At 46.3% G+C, this 11,398-nt stretch overlaps 2 protein-coding genes across 4 annotated transcripts; both read left to right on the top strand.

Moving 5' to 3' along the window:
• The first annotated feature begins 2,316 nt into the window (after nt 1–2,316).
• LOC123446882 (monodehydroascorbate reductase 3, cytosolic) lies at nt 2,317–6,437 on the top strand. Its single transcript, XM_045123423.1, has 10 exons — nt 2,317–2,536; nt 2,630–2,701; nt 3,633–3,684; nt 3,808–3,888; nt 4,451–4,569; nt 4,753–4,972; nt 5,134–5,252; nt 5,346–5,471; nt 5,705–5,845; nt 5,932–6,437. The coding sequence occupies exons 1-10, from the start codon at nt 2,483–2,485 to the stop codon at nt 6,256–6,258; spliced, it is 1,311 nt and encodes a 436-aa protein (XP_044979358.1). The 5' UTR covers nt 2,317–2,482; the 3' UTR covers nt 6,259–6,437.
• A 30-nt stretch (nt 6,438–6,467) lies between these two features.
• LOC123446883 (flagellar radial spoke protein 5) lies at nt 6,468–11,228 on the top strand. Of its 3 annotated transcripts, none has more exons than XM_045123425.1 (10): nt 7,693–8,084; nt 8,612–8,696; nt 8,791–8,907; nt 9,554–9,618; nt 9,749–9,837; nt 9,957–10,036; nt 10,141–10,252; nt 10,338–10,457; nt 10,629–10,813; nt 10,921–11,228. In XM_045123425.1, the coding sequence occupies exons 1-9, from the start codon at nt 7,769–7,771 to the stop codon at nt 10,809–10,811; spliced, it is 1,167 nt and encodes a 388-aa protein (XP_044979360.1). In that variant the 5' UTR covers nt 7,693–7,768; the 3' UTR covers nt 10,812–10,813; nt 10,921–11,228. The 3 variants fall into 3 exon arrangements, with proteins under 3 accessions (XP_044979361.1, XP_044979360.1, XP_044979359.1); XM_045123424.1 differs by having other exon boundaries at nt 10,629–10,850; XM_045123426.1 differs by lacking the exon at nt 7,693–8,084 and adding an exon at nt 6,468–6,802 and having other exon boundaries at nt 10,629–11,228.
• The last annotated feature ends 170 nt before the right edge of the window (nt 11,229–11,398 follow it).

Genomic DNA, 11,398 nt, shown 5'->3' with positions numbered 1-11,398 from the left:
TTCGTCTCGTTGAACCTATTGTCCCGCATTTACTGACTAGGCCGGCCCATTCTCATCTCTTTCTTTCCTTCGCTTGTTTGTTTGTCTTGCATTGGACGGGTTGGTTCATCCCATGTTTTTTACGTTTCCTTTCCTTTCTTTTCCCTTTTTCTTCACTATCTTTTTGGTTTCCCGGTTTTCTTTGCCTTTTCATTGTTTTGTTCCTTTTATCCTAGATTTCACCTTCTTTTTATTTCACTGGTTTTTTAATTTTCTTTATTTCTTTGGTTTTTCTTTATTTCTTTTTTGGTTTTCATTTTTGTTTCCGGGGTTTGTTTGTTTTCATTTTTACTTGGTTTCTTCTAGTTTTCATATTATTTGTTTTCCGATTTGGTTTTTATTTGGTTTCTTCATTTTTCTTTGTCTTTTTCATCTTTTTTTTGCAACACATGTTAACCTTTTTTTAGTACACATTCAATTTTTTTTATATATTTTGAACAATATTTTATACATATACATTTTGAAATATATGATTACCTTTTTTTTTGAGAACTTATATTTTTTGTGTCTTCTTTTTTCGAACACATTTTTTTTGTATATATCTAATACATTCATCTAATACACATTTAACATTTTTCAAGTAGCTAATTAAAGTTTAGTACATGGTCTACATTTTTATACACATTTAACATTTTTCAAATGCTTAACTAATATATATTATAAAAATACAAGATTACTGGTTTTCATACACGCTTAATATTTTTAATGATTTATACAAGATCTTTTTTAAATATGGCCAACATTTTTATACACATTCTTTAAACATTTTTTTAAAATGCTTTCCTTACAATTTCGAAATAAATAATTATTTTTTTGCACACACATTATATATTTTTTGCAAAAATTTCTCGTATACATAAGAAACATTTTATCTATAGACATTTAACATTTTTGAACGCTTGGCTAACAATTCTCAAGTATTTTATCTAAAGTATATTTTTCTAGACAAGGTTCAGCTTGTTACGGTTTTTTTGGTACTCCCTCCGTCCCAAAATAAGTGTCTTGAGCTTAGTTAATTTTGTAGTAGAGCTAGTACAAAGTTGAGACAGTTATTTTGAGACGGAGAGAGTACAAAGTTGGTGTACGAGTAGCTGGAAAAAGAGATCTCTGGACCCAACTATAAATGTGTGTGGAAAGCTAGTATACCTTTGAAACTTATTATTTTCATCTGGCAGTTGTTTGAGGATGTTATTTTTTACTTGTGACAATATGCAGAAACAAAAATGGCCAGGGAATCCTTCTTGTTCTTTTTAGTCGAGAAATCAAAGCTGCTAATCATCTGTTTTCACGTGTGTATTTGCTCGCTGGGTTTTGGGGGCCTTTTGGTATGACCTTGGGTGCTTCTTGTTGCCCTAGATTTCTCTGGCAAAGTTAGTCTTGGCTTTATTGCTTCTTTTCTGGAGGCAAGATACATTATATCACATACTTCTTCCGTCCGGAACTATTTGTCACTAAAATGAATAGAAATGAATGTATATAGAACAAAAATACATCTAGATACATTCAATTCCCCGACAATTATTTTCGGACAAAGGGAGTACATGGTAGGATTACGGAAGGAGGAAGACACGACATATTTTCAAGATGGTGTGAAGAGGATGGTGCAAGTGGCCGCGTCTTTGCTGGATCGGTCCATTCCTCGAGGCAGACTCATGGCTGAGGATGGTGCCGGAGCTCGACGGGGGCGACGCAATACCAAGACCACCTCTGGCCTTGGCGATGTGGCTTCCTACCTTTCGCTCGCTACGTTTTCATCCCCGCTGACCATGTTATACCTTTGTGGGTCATGCCCGTTGTAGCGTGTCACCGTCTTGTCTTCTCGTTGTCGACGTCAACGGGTCTTCGCCCTCGTAGCAGCTAGGTGCTTTGTGTTCGAACCGCTTGTATCGGGTTTCCTGTCAACGCCCCAAGCCGCCTCTCCACCCTCTCTCGTCCCCCTTTGCTTATCCGGGTCGGTTGTTAGGTCGTAAAGTTTTGCAGACCTGTACCGGACATTCCCGTCAAGCAATTGTTAACGAGAAAGGGGTGAGAGCCTAGTTGCAAAAAAAAAGTGTTTGGAAGAAAGTGAGTGGGATCACTAGCTTCCTTTGCTTCCATCTAGATTTTTTTTTTATTTTTTTTTGCTTCCTTCCAGATTGTTGTGGCGCAGTCGGGACGACGACGTTGCCTGGACGGCCATCACGAGTCCTCTCGGCGGCCAGGATCGGCCCACGTGCCAAGCCCAGCCGAACCGTCCTCCCATTGGCCGGCCCGCGCGCGTCGGGGCCCACCAGTCAGTCGCGCCGCGCGGCCTGCCACGCTCTTCGACAACCAACCAACCAAACCAACCACTCCGCTCCATCCATCCATCCATCCTCCCCGTCTTCGTCTCCGGCCAGTTCGTTCGCCAGATCCTACCGCCACGCGCTCGCAAGGGTTCGCCGTCGTCACCAGCCAGCCAGCCATGGCCACCGGGAAGCACTTCAAGTACATCGTCCTCGGCGGCGGCGTCTCAGGGGTAAGCACCTCCGTTTCAGGGGGGGTTCCATCGATTCTCTCTCCGGATCTCACATCACATCACGGCTTCTTCTTTTTCTTTTTGCCGGCGCAGGGCTACGCGGCGCGGGAGTTCGCCAAGCAGGGCGTGCAGCCAGGGGAGCTCGCCATCATCTCCAAGGAGGCCGTACGCACAATTCCCCCCCCTCTCTTCTCTCTGCTCTCAACATTTCTGGATGAGTCATGGATGGATGGATGTTTCCTTGATCCCGGCGCCTCCCCTACATCAATTTTATCCTACATACATAGATGTTTCCATCACACACGGCCTCCTCGCTGAACTAGAGTCGCGCCATGGATGATGATAATAATAGATTCACTTGCACAATATGCTGTTCTTCGCCGGGTGGAGTGACGGCTGACCATGGCAGTCCGTGCCGCCGCTGCTGTTCGTATAACCGGTTATCCATATGCCCGTACTGAAACTCCGGTTTATCTGTAAATTCCTAACTAGACTACTCCACCGGTCCGGAATTAGGAATTACTTGCCGTGGAAATGGATGTATCTACACATATTTTATTATTTTTACTTCTACATATTACATCCATTCCTATCCATTTCTGTCACAAGTAATTTGGGACGGAGGGACTACTAGTTATAGTTAGGTAGGTGTTGTCACCCAACTCATGATGGCTACTCTTGTTAGCCGTATGCAACCGAAAACTGGATTTCTAGCAGGGTTGACCAACCCTCTCCCTGTAGTACCACCCATGATTACCCTATTGCTCATCGTCATGCTGCTGCTAATCGCCATGAAATCATTAGTTGGTTTGTACCATGCACATATACAACGCGAAATACGGTACAAGGCAGGTTATGTCATCCCCAGCCCCTATTTTTGGTCCCTTTTGGATTGATTTCCTTTTTAGCTTCTGCTAAGCAAACCATCCGTTCCTTCTGATGTGATGGAAGGACGGCTACCGTCTTCTTCTAGAAAAATAAAGGGTGCAAAAGTAACCCTTATGTTTATCAGTTTAGTCGCAGCAAACTAGTTGTGCTTTTACTTGTCTGTTGACGGATGATACAACATTTTTCTTACCACGATTATTTGTTTCAGGTGGCACCTTACGAGCGCCCTGCCCTCAGCAAGGCGTACCTGTTCCCTCAGAGTAAGTTTTTTCAGTCCATGGCTTTTTCCCTTGATGCATGATCCACCCCATTTTTTTGAACTGCATTTGATTAGCACACACTTCGTTAAGACTGGCACACTTAGCGTTTTCGTCTATGAACAGGTCCTGCAAGGTTGCCAGGATTCCATGTGTGCGTGGGAAGTGGAGGCGAGAGGCTCTTGCCTGAATGGTACTCAGAGAAAGGTGTGTATTTCTGACCAAGTCCCCTGTTAATTTTTGGCCGTTCATGCTTGTGTGTGGTTTAACCTGCATGCTACACAATTTATCCAAACTGAGTTGGTTACTTCCTTGCACAGTTCTTTACCTGTAATAAGGGTGTAATGCCCCAGGCACCGGCCAATTGGCGGTATTAGCTTGTCATACTATCATCGCCTTTGGCTATATCTTGTCATACTATCATCGCCTTTGGCTATATCTTGTCATACTTCTTTGCTGTGTCTGAATAATCCTGCTGGTTAACTAACAACACACTATTGTAGTTTATTGGGGGGAAATTGATTAGGAAAACTTCTTCCCTGTTCAATCTTGTGGTAAAATAATTTTGTAACGTATGAAACAGAGATCCTCGAATTAAACTATGCTGGCCTATTCAAAATTTTTTAGTACTCAATGCACCACTGCCCCAGGGTCTATTTTTCTGAGAACTAGGTTGACAAGGCAATACATGTCTGCAAGAGTATCCATATGTCTGTTCTCAATGTAATGATTTTGTATCTGAGCATATTCATGATTCATCTGCTGGCAGGTATTGAGCTTATCCTGAGCACTGAAATTGTCAAAGCTGATCTTGCCTCCAAGACTCTGACTAGTTCAGCTGGAGCAACCTTTACATATGAGATTTTGCTAATTGCTACTGGCTCCTCGGTATGTGTCGTTGACCTTTTCTTATTTAGATTTTAAACTGTCAGCAGTTTGTTTTATACATGAAAGATATATGATAGCACAAAATGGTTCCCTCGTCATACTTTATGAAAGAATTTCTAGTTACTAGTTGCTGTTGCTGCTGTTACTTATGATGTAAAACCTCTGTTTTGACTTGAATTTCAGGTCATTAAGCTCTCTGATTTTGGCACTCAAGGAGCTGATTCCAACAACATCCTGTACCTAAGGGAAGTTGACGACGCGGACAAGCTGTATGCAGCTATCCAAGCAAAGAAGGGCGGGAAGGCAGTGGTTGTTGGAGGAGGTTACATTGGCCTTGAACTAAGCGCAGTATTGAAGATGAACAATCTTGATGTGACTATGGTGTTCCCTGAACCTTGGTGCAGTAAGTGTCCATGACTCACATACCATCATTAATCCTTATTCAGCTTCGCCTCAAGGCCTCGTGCCACTAGCATGCAGTTATGATGTGAAGCAAAACTATAATCAAAAGGTTTTTCTGTATTTGACAACAACTCCATAACGTAATAATTTCATTTCCTGTAGTGCCCCGTCTCTTCACTGCCGAGATTGCAGCTTTCTACGAGAGTTACTACACTAACAAAGGAGTCAAGATCGTGAAGGGTACAGTTGCCGTTGGTTTTGATGCTGATGCCAATGGTGATGTATGTACCCTTTCCTAACCTAAAAATTCAGCACTACTGTTCTCATCGCGGGTGCATATGCTTACTTGCTTCATTTTGTTTCCTGCTTGCCAGGTGACCGCAGTTAAGCTAAAGGACGGCAGCGTGCTCGAAGCTGATATTGTTGTCGTGGGTGTTGGGGGCAGACCGTTGACTGGTCTCTTCAAAGGCCAGGTTGCCGAGGAGAAAGGTGGAATCAAGGTTAGTTTGCTTGGAATTCGCCCTTTATTGGTGCAGAGGGTTATGTCGTTGTTCCAGTTAAAGAAAGTATCTATGATCCTTCAACTGTATGCCCCCTTAGCAAGAACGGCGCGGCGCATCCTATTTTCTCCTTTGAGCAACTGCGTTTTTCAGCCCGGGCCATCTTGAGTTCCGCTTTCGCTTGTTCTTGTTTATGCCCAAATGTCTAATGCGCCTGAACAATTTCCGTGCAGACCGATGCTTTTTTCGAAACAAGTGTCCCTGGAGTGTATGCCGTCGGCGACGTGGCCACCTTCCCGATGAAGATCTACGACGACGTGAGGAGAGTGGAGCACGTCGACCATTCCAGGAAGTCCGCGGAGCAGGCCGTGAAGGTGAGGACATGTTTAATTTTCCATTTTTTCTCTCCATATGGCCTCTGAACTGCGACCAACACCGCATGCATCTCTTCTTTCATCAGGCAATCAAGGGGAAGGAGGCGGGCTCCGCCGTGGCGGAGTACGACTACCTGCCCTACTTCTACTCGCGGTCGTTCGACCTGTCGTGGCAGTTCTACGGTGACAACGTCGGCGACGCCATCCTGTTCGGCGACGCCGACCCCAGCTCCGCCAAGCCCAAGTTCGGGTCGTACTGGGTCAAGGACGGCAAGTGCGTGGGCGTGTTCCTGGAGGGCGGGTCGCCGGACGAGAACGGCGCCATCGCCAAGCTCGCGAGGGACCAGCCGCCCGCCGCCAGCCCCGCGGAGCTCAAGGCCGCCGGCCTCCAGTTCGCCACCAGCAAGATCTGAACCTCGGTGTCCTGGGTGTATTTGTTACATGGATACTAGACCACCATACGTACATGCATACATACATAGTAGCTGACTACACAGTACAATTGGTCGATGCTATTGTGATGTCTGTGTACCACATACTCTTCCTGCATATTTGAGATGAGGCTTCAATAAAACCCACACCCTTCCTGTCAGTGCGGCGCTGCACATTTGTTGCCATAAGCTTTCGTGATGATGCTCGTGTGTGGCCGCTCTGGCGCCGGCGCCGTGACGGCGGCCGCCAGCCTTCCTCGGCTTGCGCTGTCGAGGGGGAGGAGGTGCGGGCGGAGACGGCGGAGGTGCACCGTGGCGGCGGCAATTGGCGCGCCGGAGCTGGAGGAGGGGAAGAGGGCGACGGTGAGGAGCAAGGCGGGGGACGAGCTGGAGGTGTGCCGGGTGGTGAACGGGATGTGGCAGGTGAGCGGCGCGTCGTGGGGGCGCGCGGCGCCGGCGGCGGCCGTGGACGCCATGCTCGCCTACGCCGACGGCGGGCTCGGCACCTTCGACATGGCCGACATCTGTGAGTCTCTGGATCGCCTCCGCCGCCGTCCGCACGCTCTGGATCACGCTCCCGCGTACCGCGTGCGCACACGCTCGCGCCTCACGGCCGCTCGTTTTGCCGAATGCATTGGCGATTTTTTGAGTTGCGTTGCCTACCGTTTTGATGCCTCTGAATATCCACAATTTTTCGGTGTGCAGAGAGAGAGGGAGGGAGAAAGAAAAAGATAACATGATTTGCAAATCAAATCCCTTTGTTGGATTCTTCATCTTGGCTTCGTATAGAGTTTGATCCAGTTACGTCATGTTGTGGTTAACTTACATTAGTAGAATCACTAAACAAAAAGCACGCTATGCCGTCGTTAATAACACGCTATAGCGTATAAAGAATTATCTCATTAAATTAATTAATATACAATTTCTCGTTAATAACATCGCTATAGCTCCCTATATCACGTTAACATTATATTTATATTATGCGTTTTTTTTCCTTCATTGATTAGAATACGCTGGGAGAAAAAAGAACCACCCCTTGTAAGACGTATTGTTGGCACTAACGCGTACATAGATTTTTTTTTTTGATCGTGGTCGATAAGGTGGCGATAGGGGAGCGGCGAAAACGGTGTATCGACGGCGGTGATCGTTCGATGATTTCGAAAACCTCAATATAATCATGCATGTATTGCTTTGTAGAGTACTTGTTGTATGAACATTTAGATTTGTAACACTTTGGAAAGGAAAAAGAGAACCTCGATATAATCGTGCATGCATGTAACACTTTGGAACATTTATAATTACTAAAATAATAGTATTTTATATGCTTTTATATTAGTTTACGGGGGAATAGATTTGTAACACTTTGGAAAAAGAAAAAGAAAAAGAAAAAATCATGACGTGCTTGGAAACTGTGAAGCCTGATTTTCTCACTTGCACGGAAGCCGCAAGGGCCAAAGAGCCTTATCTCTCTCGCGCGCGCGCTCGTACCGCCATGTCGCCGTCGTCAGCGGCCCGCGCCCTCTCGCCGGCGCCGGCGCCGCCCCCGCCCCAGCGTAAGATCCGCCTGCGGCCAGCGAGGTGCGCGGGGTTCGTGGGCCCGGCGGTGGAGACGGCGACCCCGGGGCCAAGGGCGGCGACCCTCGCCAGCAGCCGCGGCGGGACCGAGTCGTCGCTGGCCATCTGCCGGGTGCTCAACGGCATGTGGCAGACCAGCGGCGGGTGGGGCCGCATCGACCGCGCCGACGCCGTCGACGCCATGCTCGCCTACGCCGACGCCGGCCTCTCCACCTTCGACATGGCCGACCACTGTACGGCCCTCCCTCCCTCTCTCAGGAATTTGCTCCAACACCTGATACAGTAGCATCAAACTAGGCTGGACCAGATAGAGCTCAAGAACAGGATTACAGTTTCAGTGTAGAGTAGTGGTGGTGGTTAGATAGAAGCAGAGGGGATACAGGTTCAGAGTTTATGAATCCATCACCCACGCGACGACGCAGGCACCGGAACACATTGAGGAAACCAGCGCTGCTTGCTCGAACGCCATCGCCTGCTAACCTGTCCGCTCGGGCACGCTTGTCCTCGCTCGACGTCGAGAAAACCTCCTTTGCTTGTGTGTCTGTTTGCCTGACGGTGATGGCGCAGCCTGATCAGCATTCTGGTCCATGACAGGTTTGATTGGGCCAGGGGATGTGTATGTAGTATGCTCTGTTTCTGTGCTATTATGAGCTGTAATTAACGATCGTCAAAGCGTTAAATGTTGATATAGTCTTTACTATTTTCCTTGACTGGAGCTTATTATCGACTTGGTATGAAAACATGATTGTTGTCTTGGCAGATGGACCGGCGGAGGATTTATACGGCATGTTCATCAACAAAGTCCGGCGCGAGCGCCCGCCCGAGATGCTGGAACAAGTCAGGGGGTGAGCGAGCGATTTGGTGCCGCCGAGGCGCGTCCGTAGCAGATTTTCCTGCTGCTGCTGGTGTCCTCTGACTGTTTCTGAGCTGCCTGTGCAGGCTTACGAAGTGGGTGCCGCCGCCGGTTAAGATGACAAGAAGCTACGTTGAGGAGAACATCAACAGGTCCCGGAAGAGGATGGACGTCGCTGCCCTGGACATGCTGCAGTTCCATTGGTATGTTTGGTGTCATAACGTGTTCATACCATTTCATAAGCATTGTCAGTGTAACTGGAAGGCTTTTGATGCAATTCATTTGGAAATGAATCCCTGTTGATAGTCAGTAGTGAATCTCCCGTCAAGTATTTTGGACAATAAGTTCATCCTGATCTATCATCTGGAATGCTTGTTAATATGCTAGAGGGCCGAGTGCTCAGTAAGAACTTTGGTCCTGGTTCCATGATTTTGGAGATGGATGTCGTAGATGTATTCACAGCCCTGTGCGCTGTGTGTATTCTGCTTTCTTTTCGCTGTCGCTCTTTAGCTGGTCCATCAAACCTCTAGGTATGTTCCTGCTAGCAATGTGTGGCAGACTGGGACATCTTTCTTACTTGTTTTCCTTTTCGAATAAAATCTGGAATGCTCATTCACAGACAAAAGCATGCTGTACTGTGATACATAGTTCTGCCATTGTCATTACTCTTAGATGTGTTGCATGAGAGACCAGTTTGAAGGAATTCAGTCAGCACTGTCGAAACGCGAGAAGTGTCATTTTCTTCAAAACCTGTGAATTGTTTATCGTGTCAAGTACTTTGTTTAGGGGATGTATCATATAACTACTGCGACAGCTGGTAATTTTTGCGGACCCTTTATTCAAAAACAGGTGGGACTACGCAAATCCCGGATATCTAGATGCACTAAAGCACATCACAGACCTGAAGGAGGAAGGTAATATTTTAAACCTTGACTGGATAATAATACTTCATTTGTGCATTCATCTTGTACACTTGTGATTTTTCAGTGTGAATAAATTCTTACATCATGCCCCTTTTTGTTCTGAAAATTCTGAACTCTGAAGGCAAGATAAAGACTGTAGCTCTGACGAACTTCGACACAGAGAGGCTGCAAATAATCCTAGAAAATGGAATACCTATTGTCAGCAACCAGGTATATATATATATATATCACTGCCTTACTTGCCTCATGTATTGTGTATTTTCCCCTACTAGCGTCGATGATCATATGGTCCTCCGATAAAATAACAAGAGATGACGTGAAATTACCAGGTTCAACATTCTATTGTGGATATGCGCCCGCAGAAAAAGATGGCAGAGCTTTGCGAGCTTACCGGAGTCAAGCTTATCACGTCTGCGCCCTCCCCTCCATCCCTTTTTCTTCTTCTTCTTCTTCTTCTTCTTCTTCTTCAGTAGAACATATTTTGAAGTTTAAACGCATTGTTCCTGGATGCAGGTACGGCACGGTGATGGGTGGCCTATTGTCTGAGAAGTTCCTCGACACCAACATCAACATACCTTTCGCTGCACCTCCTCTGAACACCCCATCCCTGCAGAAGTACAAGAGAGTGAGCAGTTTGTAATCTTTCCGGTTGAATGTGTTGCCCACCTTCCAGTCTTCTCTTGCTGTTCTCATTGTTGATCCTATGGCAGATGATCGATGCTTGGGGTGGCTGGAGCCTGTTCCAGGCTCTGCTCCAGACCTTGAAGAAGGTGTCGCTGAAACACGGCGTCCCAATCTCGACCGTCGCCGTAAGATACATACTGAACCAGGTAATCCTCCATCCTCCTCCTCCACATCATCATCATATTCTAATCCCTCTGGAAAAAGTAATATCTTCATCATACTGGCCTCGAGATTTACCATCTCATCTCTGTTTTGCTGATGATATTATTTCACCATAACTCATGACTGGTGACACCGTGATTCTTCCTCGTGGACAGACATCGGTGGCGGGCTCGATGGTGGGCGTGAGGCTGGGGCTGTCGGAGCACATCAGGGACACCAACGCGATCCTGTCGCTGCTGCTGGACGAGGAGGACATGGGCAGCATCGCCGAGGCGTCGCAGCGGGGCCGGAACCTGATGGAGGTCATCGGGGACTGCGGCGACGAGTACAGAGCCTAGTGGTGATTTTAACATGGCCGCATGTGCTCCCACGACGATGTATACATACCACCTTAACAAATGAAATGAGATTAGAGTGGCAATCATGGAGAGAAAAATTGGTTTGCAGAGGCATGGAGACAGATGGACAGAGAGGCATGGAGACAAGGAGGATCATGTGCTCCACCGAAAGGAGGATCATGGTGGTGGACAGATCTCCCTGGCCAACAGGGAGCATATCCCGGCATTGGAGACCGATCTGATTATGGCATGATAATATATTTTAATTGCAGCAAGTATAAAATTCATGGAATCATCGTGTTGATGGTGATGCTTTGCCGTGCACATTGTTATTAGTTGCTCCTCTGTTTGGGAATATATGAGGATCTTGGACAGCAAGACAGTGTCTAAATATGAAATTTGACCATTGTTGTGTTCTTTGTTAAAAGTACATTTAAAGTTGTGTACAATCAAAAATGGTGTTTTCAAGGTACCTGTAATGAATGAAGAAAATAAAAACTGTTTTATTGATATGTTTTTCGGGCGGTGAACCTTAAAAGGTCTTGTGTATATCAATAAATTTTTTTGTTAAAAGGATTTTCATTCTA

Source organism: Hordeum vulgare, chromosome 4H (genome assembly GCF_904849725.1).
Source record: "Hordeum vulgare subsp. vulgare chromosome 4H, MorexV3_pseudomolecules_assembly, whole genome shotgun sequence".
In the NCBI taxonomy this organism is placed as follows: domain Eukaryota; kingdom Viridiplantae; phylum Streptophyta; class Magnoliopsida; order Poales; family Poaceae; genus Hordeum; species Hordeum vulgare.
The sequence above is the reverse complement of the archived record's forward strand: the minus strand, read 5'-3'. Positions and strand labels throughout refer to the sequence as shown.